Source organism: Nuphar pumila, chromosome 15 (genome assembly GCF_984573655.1).
Source record: "Nuphar pumila chromosome 15, dmNupPumi1.hap1.1, whole genome shotgun sequence".
Lineage (NCBI taxonomy): Eukaryota > Viridiplantae > Streptophyta > Magnoliopsida > Nymphaeales > Nymphaeaceae > Nuphar > Nuphar pumila.
The window spans coordinates 32,712,307-32,728,433 of NC_143263.1; the positions used below are offsets into that span (position 1 = coordinate 32,712,307).

Consider the following 16,127-nt stretch of genomic DNA (forward strand, 5'->3'; position numbering starts at 1 on the left):
CAATGCGTTCTTGTCAAGACTAATGTGGCCCAAAGCATAACAAGTCCTTTTTTAATATGGAGGCCCTAGAACTCCAATACCACCGTAATCGGGCACCAACTTGGATGATTTAATGTTTTTTTTTATTTTTTGAAAGAAACTTGTGGAATTTAATGTTGTGCAGTGACATCCCTACACTCTTTTGTCCTTTTGGAATGTCAAGTAGCTTTCTCCCCTAATCTTCACATCAGCACAACACTTGTCTCTTGGATCTCTTTGCAGTGTCACGTGAATGTGAGCCCCTACTTTTCTTTTATCCTCTCTTTTTTTCTCTTCTTTTTCTTATGGTTTTCCTTTTCCAGAGAGAGAAAGGAAAATGACTCTTAGTGTATGACAAATTTAAGTTTGGCTGTCGCATGTTTTAAATATTTAAGATAGACGAAGTAATTTTTAAAAAAAATGCTCAGATGACTGCCTGATCTGCTTTTTAATTTATTCACCCAACTCTAGCTTAGTTTTGAGAGGACAATTTTAACCCTTTTTTTACTTAAATCATTGAATGTTACTTTTATAGGCCTTTACTTTTGTAGCTATACTTAAAAAGTAAGTAACTTCAGAGAGAAAAAGCAACTCAGGCAGTTTTCTGATTATTTTTTTTGTAAGATTAAGCATCTATCTTAAGTACTTGAAACCTGAAGTGCTAAACGTAAATTTGCCACAGGTTAGGCACCTATATGTAAATTACCCAAAAAAGAAAATAATAAAAATCTAGGGCTGTCCTCTTATATATACCTTGTGTTATTTAGTGGCCTATGGTTTTTCACCCATTTCATCATCTTAAAAAAACTCTTGTACCTCACTTATCGTCTACAGTCACAGGTGGTTCATGTCTTCAATTTATCCCCACCTTATAAGCTGTCGTGCAAACCATGAAGGTCACGAAAAAGTAGAGGAAGCCGGATCAGGAGGAGGGGAAACCATGTTGCAGTCAGGTGATTTGCTGTGGGGGGATGGCAGAGGTTTTATGACAACCCCTGATCATTTCATACCCAAGCAGGTTCTTCTCTTTGATCCCACCCCACATTCTCAATACCCAAGTCCAATTTTCTTCAGCCAACATGAAAGCCATGATCAAGATAAGGTATGTATGCTAGATTTAAGTTAAGAACATTCATATATATATATATATATATATATATCACATCAAAGATCATAGCCAGCGGCTACTAGCTTGCTTTGGCTCTTACTATGGCTTTAGGAGCCTTCAAAGAAAATATTCGGAGCGACTTTTCCACTTTGATGAACATATTTTCTTTTTCTTTTTCTACTTGTTATCTATGTTTCTTTGATCATGATTAGCTTGGTGAGTGCAGGTTGCAGTGCCACACATCTCAGGTGGGTTGAGTGATCCAACACCATATGATCATGGCATGATCTTGGATGATCCATTGATAAACAAACCCCATATGACAAATGGTCATGACCATCGTCATGTTTATATCCAAAGCGGGCATGATCAGCCTCATCATTTTGATCGGCATCGCCGTAACCATCATGATCATCAACAAAGGACATCTAGCGGCTACAACAACTCCAACAATCCAGTAAGAACATGTGTAGACTGCAACACAACCAAGACACCTCTATGGAGGAGTGGCCCTCTTGGACCCAAGGTAACACCTTCCATCCCTTGATAGATAATGATCTAATGATTTGTTTATTTAGTTACCTTCTGCCACGGCCTGGGGATTCGTCCAGCCCCCACTTTACATGGTTCCGCTTACCATCATCGACACGGTACACAGGCACATCATCACTTGTCACCAGCCAGCCATGCTACATAAGCTCATCTTTTTCTCTCATTCCGATTATTTGACATAACCTATGGCATCATACAGTTAACCATAGAAACACCCAACTGTGCGTCGGACCTAGTTTTGTTTGATGAAAATGTGGGGTGCAATGTAGAAGCCTACTAGAGGTCACCATCCTATTACTATTTCTTGATCCCAACCTAGTAGGAGCTACAATTGCTCATGATCAACTTTCCCATCTTTTAGGATCATGGCCAATTGCCTTATTATGTTGAGTCGAATCAGCTAGTTCAATGGCTTTTCTTTTTATTTTGGTGTCATGAAGTGGTGCTTGGTTTGAAGTGTCTGTTCAGTTAAATGAAAGTCATATGTACAGAAGGAATATACATACGGCTTTAACTTATCACTTGTCTATCTTCCAAATCAAATGCAGTCCCTATGCAATGCTTGTGGGATCAGGCACCACAAGGCAAGGAGAGCTAAAGCAGCAGCAGCGGCAGCAGCGGAATCTCAAACAGGCCAAAATTGCAATCCATCACCCGTAACAAGTAAGCTGAAGAAGCAGAAGAGAGATGATCCTAAATCAACTACACATTACAAGAGAAAAAGCAAGATATTCACCACTCCACGTAGGAGGAAAAACCTATGCTTTGAGCTGGACTTGAACTGTGAACTTGAAGATGAGAACTTGAAGTATCCTACAGCAACCAACAGCCTTGATTTCTCGATGGAATTGAGTAAGACCAAGCCTTTCAAGAGAGTGTTCCCTGAAGATATAGAACAAGCTGCAATTTTGTTAATGGCTCTTTCCTGTGGTCTTGTTCATGGCTGAATCCTTCTCCATTGATGTCGGTTAATAGTGGGAGCCAGTTTGGTTTATTATGTACTATTAGTATAATGAGGTTCTATATGAAAGCGCGGTAAAACCATCAATAAAACTAGTTAATCTTCATGTTAGTTTCTATGTACTATAGGTATAACGAGGTTCTTGTCTGAACTGTGATTGTTTTCTTAGTATGAGAGAGAGACAGAGTGTGCGGTACAACCATCAATAAAATCGGTGAACCTTCATTTTAATTACTATGTACTATTAGTCTAATGAGGTTCTTGTTTGAATTGTCATATATAGAGTACTATTAGTATAATGAGGTTCTTGGTTGAACTGCCATTGTTTTCTTAAAATATGTCGGTGGGTGTGATATATATATATATATATATATATATATATATATATATATATATATATATATATATATATATATAGAGAGAGAGAGAGAGAGAGAGAGAGAGAGAGAGAGAGAGAGAGCTAACTAATATAGATGAAGCAATGCAATTTATTAAGCTAATCATTAGCTAGTGTGGTCCATGAATGGACGTGTACTGTGTTAAACATTTTAAATGAGAGGTATCTATCTGTTGTTTATGTAAAGGACTGAGTATGATACAAATAGTACAGTATACTGCGTGGACACACTAAAATATTTGACCGGTTGCAACAAAAGTTTTCATGGTATACCTTTCTCCTAACGCCAGACTTAAAGGCATGAACTGAGTATTGGGACCAGTCTAGTCTCAATTATAGCTTGGGCTCCTCAAACTGGATAACGAATGCCTTAGAGTTCTACCCTAAAAGTTGGTTGAGTCCAAAGTGTGAGTGTAACAACTTGTAGTTGAATTCTTAAATTATGATATAGTTCTCATTCTTCGAATTGGACCAATAAAAGGGCCAAAAAGAGGTAGCATTTGAGTCAACCAGTTGTATCCTTTCACTATAACAAACCAGTGGATTAGCGACAACCTAAATCCATCACTAATCCATCGTTAACAAGATTAGCGACGAATTAGTGACAAATATCTTTCATCGCGAATTTTTTGACGCTAATAAGCGGCGGCATATATTCGTCGCCCATTCCATCGCTAAGTAGCGACATACTGTATCTGTTGTCAGTTTCGTCGCTAAGTTGTGACGGAATAACGAATGACAACTTTTGTCGTAAGGTCGTCATTACTAAACGGCGACTTCGGTTTGGTGACGAATTTATATCTGTCGCTAATCCATCTCACTACAACAGAGCAGTAGATTAGCGACGACCACCTTTCGTCGCTAATCCGTCGCTAATCCGTCGCTAACCATGTTAGCGACGGATTAGCGACAACGCGGCGACAGTATGCTTACGTCGCGAATATTTCGACGCTAACTGGCGACGGAATAATTCAGTCGCCAAGTCCGTCGCTAATTGCGACGGAATAACGAGCGCTATATTCCGTCGCCAATCCGCCAGTACTAAACGGCGACCACGGCGTGGCGACGGATTTAATTCCGTCGCTAAGCCGTCGCTAGATTAATATGAATAGCGACGGAATCCTCCGTCGCTAATCCGTCGCAAAAACGAAAAAAAATCAAAAAAAATTTATTTAAAAATTAATTACGGAGAACTGTACAATTTATATTTCCTGTACAATTTATATTTCCTGTAAATAAAAAACAAACCACACAAAAAAATTCATATAACAAGTATCTATAATAATTAATCGTTCCACCTTAAAACTAAGAAGTTTAATTATTTACAATTCAACAATTACAATTAGGAAAAATAAAAAAAATAGAACTTCTTCAACACAGTCCTCTAATCATCGCCAAGATTTTGTGCGTCTTCTTGTTCATTGTCTTTATCTGTCCCTTCAGCTCCACTACCCTGATTATCGCTAGCAGCCTACACAAGAAAAGAACAGTCAGTATTGATAAACAAAATATAATGAAATAAATTACACACTATATGTGATTCTATCATGTGCTCATGTGTGATCTAAGGCAATAAAAAAACTCTATATGTGATTCTATCATGCTCATATGTGTTCTAAGGCAGTCAAAAAATTGAATATGTGATTATAGCATGTTCATATGTGTTCTAAGGCATATAAAAAACTCTATATGTGATTCTACCATGCTCAGATGTGCTTTAAGGCAAGCAAAAAACTATATATGTGATTCGATCATGCTCGTATGTGTGCTAAGGCAGTAAAAAAATTGAATATGTGAATATAGCATGCTCATATGTGCTCTAAGGCAGGCAAAGCCAAAAATTTTATATGTGATTCTATCATAAATGATATATAACATGTTCATATGTGTTCTAAGGCAGTTAAAAAACTTTATATGTTATTATAGCATGTTCATATGTGTGCTAAGGCAGTCAAAAAACAGAATATGTGATTATAATATGCTCATATGTGTTCTTAGGCAGTAAAAAAACTGAATATGTGATTATAGCATGCTTATGTGTTCTAATGCAATCAAAAAAACTTTATATGTGATTCTATCATGCTCATATGTGCTCTAAGACAGACAAAAAGTTAAATATATATATATATATGATTCTATCATGCTCATATGTGTGCTAAGGCAGTAAAAAAATTGAATATGTGATTATAGCATGTTCATATGTGTTCTAAGGCATCTAGAAAAACTCTATATGTGATTCTACCATGCTCAGATGTGCTTTAAGATAGTCAAAAAAACTATATATGTGATTATACCTGAGAGGGACCTGGAATCGAAGATCCCCTATCCTGAACAGCGGCCTTGATCTCATTTCGGAGAAAGGGGGCGACGGTGTATTGGAAGTAGTTATTCAGTGATTCATTAATGATCTCGCGTACATCATCACCGGAAAGAATAGTCGGCTGCTTGGAGCTTATGTCGGCGCAAGAAGTTGGTGAGCCGTAACTGGAAGAACCAATAACTGGTGAAGTGTTCATATTACTCTCAAACCCGAACACGCGACCTTTTTTGGGTTCACCTGCTGCAGTCACCCATGCTGTAGGATCAAATGATGGATGCTGAGTAGCGTCTTCACCATATCGCTCTACCATTTGTTGCTCATATGCCTCCTACAAAATAATGTTTAAAGTATTCATTAATAATTAATGATAACATTATGATGACTTGCATATATATTGCAATGATTATTAATAGAATTAATACATACCGTTGTCGTTCTCGCCTTCTCTGATACGAAGACTCCCGTGGTCTTCCGTTTATGTGTTTCTACAAACACATCCTTATATGGTACACTGCCTCCTTTTTCTGCTTCCTGCGAAGTTAAATGACAAAAGATTTAGTACACAAATTTGCAACTATACTTATAAAATTAATATTATATATTGATGAGTTACCATTTTCTTTAGGTGGCTCCCAAATGTCTTAGATCCACCTGTGTGTAGATGGGCTTCGGGCATCTTCGATCGATTTTGTGAAGCCTTCGCAGAGCGATTTTTAAATGCATCTCCCGCCCACATATCGCACATTTCATCCCAGTAATCTCTCCTGATAGTAATAGGACCATGGCCCTTCCACAGTAATGGATCATCTACTACGCCAGATGCTTTTTTTGCTGCAGTCTTCATAGTGTGCAGCATGTCTGCAAATCGATTGGCAGCCACCTTCTGCCACACCTTCCTTGCATCATTTTCTTCCACCGTAGTTGCAAAGCGATTCGAAGCCTACAAATATTTTCAGAAAGTTAGTAGACATTGCTTAAATAAATTAAATATGAAACACATTAACTATGAGGAACAACTGTATACCATGAATGAGGACCACAATCTGTCTAATACCTCCTTTGGGTACTCTTTCCATTGAGCAACTGGTCCTGGTAGATGTTGAAGAAGTGAATTCCTAATCTCCCGTACTACTTCTTGTGGCTCAAACCTCGTGCTGCACATGAATTGTTACACAGTAAATATCAATATAAAATATTTAAAAGATATGCAATAATTGAAAACAAAATACTTACGGTCGATTATCGATATACACTATTCGAATGAGTCTTCTTGTGCCAGCCTGTGAAGACCCTGTTTCCTGTGTTGGCTGTTGACTTGTGCGATCAACTGGTGTAGGTGGGTCGTATACAGGCGCAACATCATCTGTAAAAAAATACACACCAAGTTCTCAGAATGTGCATTTGAACTAATCAAGCATCTAATTAGTTATATGATATACCTATCACAGGAGCCCGTGAAGATGAAGGTTGAGCCTGGCTACTACTGGATGAGCGACCACTATAACCTCCACGAACCATATTCTAACAAATAACATATGTCATACAATACATTCAAATAATTCACATCAAGTATTACAATGCATTCAAGTCATTCACATCAAGCATTGCAATGCATTCAAATAATTCAAATCATTGACATCAAGTATTGCACTAATTCAAATCATTCGTTAATTGCATAAATTATAATACATTCAGATAAATTACAATGCATTCGAATCATTCGTATCAAGTATTACAATACATTGAAATAAAATTTTTAATCATTCACACCAAGTATTGCAATACAACTCACATCAAGTATTACAATGCATTTAAATAGAGGTTTGAAGTATAAGATTTTTTTCACTAGCTTGAGAATTCTTCCTCGTCACTAGTTTGACTTTCTTCTTCTTCTTCTTCTTCTTCTTCTTCTTCTTCTTCTTCTTCTTCTTCTTCTTCTTCTTCTTCTTCTTCATTGTTTGCCCATCCACTTGGTACATCATTTGGATCACATTCCTCTATGAATCTTTCATCAGCCAATGGAGATATGACATGCATATCATGCGCAACATCGTGACCATAAGCGAAGTCACAGACATCATCTGATTGATAGTAATCACTGTCTTCAGCTAACTCATCTTCTTGTAACTGATCATACTCGGGGTATAGTTTGGATTTCACCTTGCAAACTGCCCACCATTCATTTCTATCTGACTTTTTTATACTCGGATATGAAGTATAATAAACTTGTTGAGCTTGCGAGGCTAATATGAATGGTTCATATGTTCCAAACCTGGATTTATGATTCACCTCCACAATGCCTGAAGCTTTGTCGAGTCTTGTTGCAGTTGGATCAAACCAATGATACTTGAATACCGTAACCCTGTTATTCATGCCTAAGTAAGTCAACTCCATTATTTCCTCTATAACACCGTAGTAATCATGTTCATTTTCACCGTAGCTGCTACCCTTGACACACACGCCACTATTTATCGTTGATTTGTTTATACCATAGTCTTTTGTATGGAATCGATAACCATTTACGATATACCCGTTGTAGCATTGCACAACTTTGGTCGGACCATTTTCTAAATCACATATTCCTTGATCTTTAACATCACCATGGCGAACCTACGCACAGACATAAACAATTATTGTGATCACGATCAATTAAGTAACTTAGTGTTGTTTATAAGTACAAAATTTATGTTAGCTTCTTTACCAACTGTTTCAACCACTCCACAAACTTAGTTTCACGTTCTTTTTGTACTTCTGCATTAGTGAGATGTGAAACTTTGCTTTGCAACTCCAGATCAAATCGTCTGCAAACCACAAATACTTATATTACCGAGCCATGTATCCACATATAGAACATAAAAGGATTTATAATTGAGTTGCATATACATATACTTACTCGATGTATGGGTCGATCGCTGAACAATTAAAAAGAATATAGATGTGTGCTGCATCTTGCTCTCGATCTGTCAATAGCCTTGATCGGCAACTACCAAATGCATGCCCAAGTCGTTGAAATATCGACAGCTTGTCAGCTACAGTTACTTGTTCTCCATCATCGTTACGGGGCGGGCATGTGTAACGTGTTGAAATATGAGGTTCGAAGTACATAGATGAGAAATTTGAAATCTCTTCTAAAGTGTACGCCTCACAAATAGAGCCTTCTACTCTTGCTTTATTACGAACCTTTTTTTTTAGGTCGAACATGCATCTGACAAGAATATACATTTCAAATTTTAAATATCTGTCATTAAAGAGACAAATATAAAAAAACATATACCTTTCAAATGGGTACATCCATCGATATTGCACAGGGCCACCAACCCTTAGTTCATATGGCAGATGTATGATCAAATGTTCCATAACATCGAAAAATGCTGGCGTAAATATCTTTTCTAACAGACAAACAGTGGTGATGACAGAGTCCTCGAGATTCTTTACATCTGATACAATGACCTCCGATGCGCACAATGTTCTGAAAAATCCGCTCAACTCAGACAATACCCCCCATATAGGTTTGTCTAACATATCATGGAATGCTAGGGGTATCAATCGTTGCATAAAGATATGACAATCATGGCTCTTCAACCCATATAACTGTCCATCGTCAATCTTCACAGCCCGAGCAATGTTAGAGACATATCCATCTGGAAATCTCAGTTGTCTCAACCATTGACATACATGTTTTATTTGATCAGGTCCGAGCACGTACTTCGCCTTTGGTTTCAGTACTTTGCCATTATACTCTTTGAGTTCCAATTCTGGTCTTTTACATATTAATTTTAAATCCATACGGGCCTTCGGATTATCCTTCGTTTTTCCTTTAATATTCATTACTGTATTGAACACATTATCAAACACATTTTTCTCTACATGCATCACATCCAAATTATGTCGTATCAATAGGGTCGGCCAATACGGTAGTTCCCAAAAAATAGATTTTTTCGTCCAATTGTGTTCCTTCCCAAATCCACGGAAGGGTGTAGGACTGCGGGCATCTGTTAATACATTTGGAAAGTATCGCAATCTTCTTAAAATCTCTATGCCAGACAATCTTGAGGATGGACCTTTCATTTCAGTTGTGCCTGCTGTAAATGCATTCTTTTGACGTCGGAACGGATGATCGCTGGGTAGAAATCGACGATGGCAATCAAACCAGCAAGGCTTCCTTCCATGCCTCAATCTAAAAGCTTTGGAATCCTCCATGCAGTACGGACAAGCCAACCTCCCATGTGTGCTCCAACCAGATAACATACCATATGCAGGGAAGTCACTGATTGTCCATAGAACAGCGGCCTTCATGTTGAAATATTGTTTTTTGTGGGCATCATACGTGGTAACACCGTCATCCCACAGTACTTTTAATTCATCAATCAATGGCCTTAGATATACATCAAGATTTTGGCCAGGTGAGGTCGGACCAGGGATCAACAGAGACAAGAAAAGATTTGGACGTTTCATACACAAGCTTGGTGGAAGGTTGTATGGAGTTACAAATACTGGCCAGCATGAGTATGGAGTTGATCTACCCCCAAATGGATTAAATCCATCTGTACATAGACCGAGTCTAACATTTCGCACTTCCATTGCGAAGTTCTGATGAGTACGATCAAAGTGCTTCCAAGCTTCAGCGTCAACAGGATGCGTGATCTTGTTTTCATCGTGTCGAACTTTATTTGCATGCCATCTCATGTGTTTAGCTGTCTTTGAAGACATATACAATCGCTGCAATCTAGGAGTGATAGGAAAGTAGCGGAGCGACTTGTATGAAACTTCCTTTGATCTCGTGCTACCATTGCCTCTTGTCTTTGGCTTGAACCGAGGATGCCCACATGACGGGCATGATATGTCGTTTTCCTGCTCCTTGAAATACAACATGCAGTGATTTGGACAAGCATCAATCTTTTTGTAACCCATACCTAGAGCGTTGACCATAACTTTCGCACGATAGAAATTTTGTGGCAATTTCTCATCTTTAGGCAACATACTCTTCACAATCATGCACAAACGGTCAAAACATGATTGACTCAAATTATACTCGGACTTCAAATTCATTAGTTGAAGAACTGCAGACAAGATAGTGTGACTCTCACAACCGTTCCAAAGTGGCTCATCAGCATCTTTAAGTAAATCATAAAATCTACTAGCTGCATCGTTTGGTGATTCTTCATCTACGACAGTTCTTACATCACTAGAACTCATAGCAGAACCCAGTTCTGTTCCTGCAGCATCAAATATCAAATTCGTATATGGATTATCGTGCACCACATTCACCCGTGCATCAAAATCGTTTCTAAATTCTTCTCCATGAAACGCCCAGTTCTGATAATCACTCACAAAACCCTTCCTGTATAGGTGATGTCTAACGCCATGAGGTTCTACAAATCGATTATTCTTACAAATCTTGCAGGGACACCTAATCCGACCTGTGGGATCTACCGTACTGACACTCGCCGTTGCAAATTCAATAAAACTATCGACACCATCCATATATTCATGCGATAACTCATTGTCCACTATCCTACGGTACATCCATTCACGGTTTGCAGTCATTCTGTCGTATGATGTTACGAATAGTATCCTAACGAATTAAGAAAAAAACAATCAGAATGCGACGATGAAGAAAATATCAAATTTATCATGCAATATACTATGTCAAACAATAACAAGAATTTTGATGCATGCATTGATAACTTAATATTTTCATGTGCAAACTATTAATGACATGATACAATCATTTGAAGCATGCTTTTATTATAAAATTTCACATGGAAGTCAAAATCAAATTGAAAGTAACTACATGCAAGCATGGATACAATTACATCAAACATTGCAATACATCATAATCATTCATATCAAATAAATGGCAAACATGTACCTGCAGCAAACACACTTCAATATCTCACTAACTACTACCATGCTTAGCATGGACTCTGTACTCCAAAAATAAGAACACTTCCATATTTCTACATTAAAATCATGCTCAGCATGATCTCCGAACTCCAACAAAGCAGTCCTAGATATCAACAACTAAGTGAGTGTGTGAACAATAAAGTGCTGCATTCAATAAATTAAATAACATGTGATACGTTTGCATCACTTACTCACCACGGGTATTTACCCGATTTGCATTGTTTTTGTCATTTACTTACCACAGGTGGCCGAGCACGAGTTGGTTCCGTTGAAAAATCTGCACAAAAACAAAACAAATTAAGTAACAAACTAACTAATCATGAAACAAGATGAAACACTAACTAAAAAAATCGGGTATTTCTCTCAAGGTACGGGCATTTTCTTATGTGAAACGTTTGAGAAATCGGGTAGAGGTAGGATTTCCATGCATGTTTTGATGGAAATCCATGGCGAATCAGTGGATCTACGAATCCACTATGTTATATTGATATTTTTCCTTGTTTTTCATTTTTTTTTTCAAAAAGAAATCCATGGCACGATCGATGTGGTATGGGTGTCGGCTGACAGACCAGCCGAAGTCAAGCCGTGAACCCTCGTTGTTGGCCCAGCCGAGTGATCGGCTGGGTATGATCCCTTTATTTCAAAAAAAAAAATCTTTTTATTCACGTTGGTGGCTGTTGGCTGGCTGGCAGCCAGCCGAGTAGCACTCGGCTGACTGCCAGCATGCTGGCAGGTGCGCCAGGCCCAGCACCCAGTCGGCTGGGTGCTAGGCGAGCCTATGACAGGGCCATAGCCGGCCCAGCCGGCCCAGCCGACAAAAATTCTTTTCAAAACAGGGAAGGGGGTTAAACCCCCTGCCGGAAAGGCAGTTCCGGCATGGGGGGTTGACCCCCTGCCGTGCCTTTACGGCAGGGGGGTCGACCCCCCATGCGTTTCCGGCAGGGGGTCGACCCCCAATGCGTTTCCGGCAGGGGGTCGACCCCCCATGCCTTTCCGACAGGGGGTCGACCCCCCTTGCCGGAAACGCAGGGGGTCGACCCCCCCTGCCGGAAAGCACGGCAGGGGGTTAAACCCCCTCCGTTTCCGGCAGGGAAGGGGCGTACCCCCTGCGTTTAGAAGAAGAAGAAGAAGAAGAAGAAGAAGAAGAAGAAGAAGAAGAAGAAGAAGAAGAAGAAGAAGAAGAAGAAGAAGAAGAAGAAGAAGAAGAACCTGCGCTTCGCCGGACGGTGGCGGGAGGTTGACGGGGAGCGGCAGCTGGCGAGCGGTGGACGGGGAGCGGCGGCTGGCGAGCGGCGGTGGCCGGACGGTGGCGAGGGCCGACGGGCGGCGGGAGGGTGCAGTACAGCGAAACAGGGAAAAGAGAAAGAGGGATGGGATTAGGGATTTACGCGACATTTAGCGACGGCTTAGCGACGGAAAAATTCCGTCGCGAAGCCGTCGCGAAACCCAAATACCAAAAAAGCGACGGAATATATTCTGTCGCTACTCCGTCGCTAATTAGCGACGGAGTAGCGACGACAGAGTTCCCTCTCTAAATCCGTCGCTAAAATGGTGTTCTTGTAATCAAAAGTAGCGACAAAAACATGCAGTCGCTAATCCGTCGCTAAGTAGCGACAGATTAGCGATAAAAGTCGTTTCCTCGCTAATCCGTCGCAAATTAGCGACAGATTCTATCTCTAGCTAATCTGTCGCTAAGTAGCGACGGGAAAAATCCGTCGCTAATTTCCGTCGCTAATTAACAATTTTCTTGTAGTGTCTCTACCTTCAACGGTAATAATAAATAGCGATGGATATAACTGTCGCAAACAAGGAAAAAAATAAAAATAAATATTTGAAAATTAAATATCAAGAAAAAAATTTCATGTACAATCTATATTTCCTCTGAATAAAAAACAAAGTACACATAAAAATACATATAAAAGGAACTAACACAATTAATTGTTCCACTTTAAAATTCGCAAGTTATAATTATTTACAATTCAACATTTACATTTTCGAAACAAAAAGAAAGTAGAACAAATTCAACACATTAATCTAATCATCACCAAGATTTTGTGTGTCTTCTTGTTCATTGCCTTGATCTGTCACTTCAGCTCCACTACGCTGATTATCGCCAGCAACCTACACAAGAAAAGAAAGGTCAGTATTGATAAAAAAATATATTGAAATAAATTATACACTATATGTGATTCTATCATGAATGATATGTGTTCTAAGGCAGTAAAAAAACTCTATATGTGATTATATCATGCTCATATGTGTTATAATGCAGTCAGAAAAACTCTATATGTGATTCTACCATGCTCATATGTGGTCTAAGGCAGGCAAAAAGCTATATATGTGATTCTATTATACTCATATGTGTTCTAAGGCAGTCAAAAAACTGAATATGTAATTATATCATGCTCATATGCGTTCTAAGGCAGCCAAAAAACCTTTATATGTGATTCTACTATGCTCATATGTGCTCTAAGGCAGGCAAAAAATATTATATGTGATTCTATTATGCTCATATGTGTTCTAAGGCAAGCAAAAAACTGTATATGTGATTATATCATGCTCATATGTGTTCTAAAGCAGTCAAAAAACTATATTTGTGATTCTACCATGCTCATATATGCTTTAAGGCAGTCAAAAAATTATATATGTGATTTTGTCATGCTCATATGTGTTCTAAGGTAGGCAAAAAACTATGTGATTATATCATGCTCATATGTGTTCTAAGGCAGTCAAAAAAACTTTATCTGTGATTCTATCATCCTCTTATGTGCTCTAAGGCAGTCAAAAAACTTTATATGTGATTCTGTCATGCTCACATGTGTTCTAAAGCAGGCAAGAAACTGTATATGTGATTATATCATACTCATATGTGTTCTAAAGCAATCAAAAAAACTGTATATGTGATTCTACCATACTCATATATACTCTAAGGCAGTCAAAAAATTGTATATATGATTCTATCATGCTCATATGTGTTCTAAGGCAAGCAAAAAACTGAATATGTGATTATATTATGCTCATATGTGTTCTAAGGCAGTAAAAAAAACTTTATATGTGATTCTATCATGCTCTTATGTGTTCTAAGGCAGTCAAAAAATTATATACGTGATTCTATCATGCTCACATGTGTTCTAAAGCAGGCAAAAAACTGTATATGTGATCATATCATGCTCATATGTGTTTTAAGGCAGTCAAAAAAACTGTATATGTGATTCTACCATGCTCATATATGCTCTAAGGCAGTCAAAAAAACTTTATATGTGATTCTATTATGCTCATATATGTTATAAAGCAGTAAAAAAAACTTTATATGTGATTCTATCATGCTCTTATGTGCTCTAAGGCAGTCAAAAAACTCTATATGTGATTCTATCATGCTCACATGTGTTCTAAAGCAGGCAAAAAATTATATATGTGATTATATCATGCTCATATGTGTTCTAAAGCAGTCAAAAAAATTATATATGTGATTTTACCATGCTCATATATGCTTTAAGGCAGTCAAAAAATTATCTATGTGATTCTATCATGCTCATATGTGTTCTAAGGTAGGCAAAAAACTGAATATGTGATTATATCATGCTCATATGTGTTCTAAAGCAGTCAAAAAAACTGTATATGTAATTCTACCATGCTCATATATGCTCTAAGGCAGTCAAAAAATTGTATATGTGATTCTATCATGCTCATATATGTTCTAAGGCAGACAAAAACTGAATATGTGATTATATCATGCTCATATGTGTTTTAAGGCAGTCAAAAAAACTTTATATGTGATTCTATTGTACTCATATGTGTTCAAAGGCAGTAAAAATATTATACTAATATATTATATAAAAGGTCAGTATTGATAAACAAAATATACTGAAATAAATTATATTCAATGCACCTAAGTTAAGGCAATCAAAGTTATATGAAATCTAACGACATGCAATATATTGCATGAAACTTTCATACTTGAGAGGCACCTGCAATCGAAGTTCCCTTGTTCAGCAAAAAACTGTTGAACTCAGCTCGGAGAACGTCGGCGATGGTTTCATAGAAGTAGTCACGCATTGTGTCCTTAACGATCTGGCGTACATCATCATCGGAAAAAATATGATGCTTGGAGCTTATGTCGACAGAAGAAGTCTGTGAGTCGTGATTGGAGGAAGTAACGATAGGTGATGTGTTCATATTACTCCCAAACTCAAACACACGACCTTTTTTGGGTTCACTTGCTACAGTCACCCATGTTGCAGGATCAAATGATGGATGCTGAGTAGAGTCATCGCCATATCGCTCTACCATCTGTTGCTCATATGCCTCCTACAAAATAATGTTTACAGTATGCATTAATAATTAAGAATTATAATGTTTATGATAACTTGTATATTACAATGATTATTAATAGAATAAATACATACCGGTATCGTTCTCGCCTTTTTTGATACGAAGTCTCTCGTGGTCTTCCATTTATGTGTTTTAACAAACACATCCTTATATGGTACAATGCCTCCTTTTCTGCTTCCTGCAAAGTTAAATGATAAAAGATTTAGTTAACAGGTTTGCAACAATACTTATAAAATTGATAATATATATTGATGAGTTACCATTTTCTTCAAGTGGCTCCCAAAAGTCTTAGATCCACCTGTGTGTAGATGGGCTTTGGACATTTTCGCTCGATTTTGTGTAGCCTTCGCAGAGTGATTTTGAAATGCATCCCCCGCCCACTTGTCGCACATTCCCTCCCAATAATCTCTCCTGATAGTAATAGGGTCATGGCCCTTCCACTGTAGTGGATCATCTATTCTGCCAGATGCTTTTTTTGTTGCAGTCTTCATATTGTGCAGCATGTCTGCAAATCGATTGGCATTCACCCTCT

At 38.1% G+C, this 16,127-nt stretch overlaps 3 protein-coding genes across 3 annotated transcripts; 1 reads left to right on the plus strand and 2 right to left on the minus strand.

The window, feature by feature from the left end:
• Positions 1-791: 791 nt before the first annotated feature.
• On the plus strand, positions 792-2,790 carry LOC149815047 (GATA transcription factor 21-like). Its single transcript, XM_089988631.1, has 3 exons — positions 792-1,120; positions 1,353-1,652; positions 2,227-2,790. Exons 1-3 carry the CDS (start codon positions 866-868, stop codon positions 2,623-2,625), a joined length of 954 nt encoding a protein of 317 aa, XP_089844757.1. The 5' UTR covers positions 792-865; the 3' UTR covers positions 2,626-2,790.
• A 1,512-nt stretch (positions 2,791-4,302) lies between these two features.
• LOC149815048 (uncharacterized) lies at positions 4,303-5,678 on the minus strand. Its single transcript, XM_089988551.1, has 2 exons — positions 5,331-5,678; positions 4,303-4,507 (listed from the first exon to the last, which is right to left on the minus strand). Exons 1-2 carry the CDS (start codon positions 5,664-5,666, stop codon positions 4,421-4,423), a joined length of 423 nt encoding a protein of 140 aa, XP_089844677.1. The 5' UTR covers positions 5,667-5,678; the 3' UTR covers positions 4,303-4,420.
• A 51-nt stretch (positions 5,679-5,729) lies between these two features.
• On the minus strand, positions 5,730-15,718 carry LOC149815049 (uncharacterized). The gene is made up of 6 exons (XM_089990470.1): positions 15,670-15,718; positions 6,590-6,719; positions 6,381-6,510; positions 5,970-6,296; positions 5,783-5,887; positions 5,730-5,738 (listed from the first exon to the last, which is right to left on the minus strand). The coding sequence occupies exons 1-6, from the start codon at positions 15,716-15,718 to the stop codon at positions 5,730-5,732; spliced, it is 750 nt and encodes a 249-aa protein (XP_089846596.1).
• Positions 15,719-16,127: the final 409 nt, after the last annotated feature.

Excerpts from the sequence above, each read along its gene's own strand:
- LOC149815047 (XM_089988631.1), top strand. The coding sequence starts at position 866 with ATGTCTTCAATTTATCCCCACCTTATAAGCTGTCGTGCAAACCATGAA. Across the intron at positions 1,121-1,352 it reads AAAGCCATGATCAAGATAAG|GTTGCAGTGCCACACATCTC; the intron begins GTATGTATGCTA and ends TGGTGAGTGCAG. Across the intron at positions 1,653-2,226 it reads GTGGCCCTCTTGGACCCAAG|TCCCTATGCAATGCTTGTGG; the intron begins GTAACACCTTCC and ends AATCAAATGCAG.
- LOC149815048 (XM_089988551.1), bottom strand. The coding sequence starts at position 5,666 with ATGGTAGAGCGATATGGTGAAGACGCTACTCAGCATCCATCATTTGAT. Across the intron at positions 4,508-5,330 it reads CGATTCCAGGTCCCTCTCAG|GCTGCTAGCGATAATCAGGG; the intron begins GTATAATCACAT and ends TTTCTTGTGTAG.
- LOC149815049 (XM_089990470.1), bottom strand. The coding sequence starts at position 15,718 with ATGGAAGACCACGAGAGACTTCGTATCAAAAAAGGCGAGAACGATACC. Across the intron at positions 6,511-6,589 it reads GTGTATATCGATAATCGACC|CACGAGGTTTGAGCCACAAG; the intron begins GTAAGTATTTTG and ends ATTCATGTGCAG. Across the intron at positions 5,888-5,969 it reads GGAGCCACCTAAAGAAAATG|GAAGCAGAAAAAGGAGGCAG; the intron begins GTAACTCATCAA and ends TTAACTTCGCAG.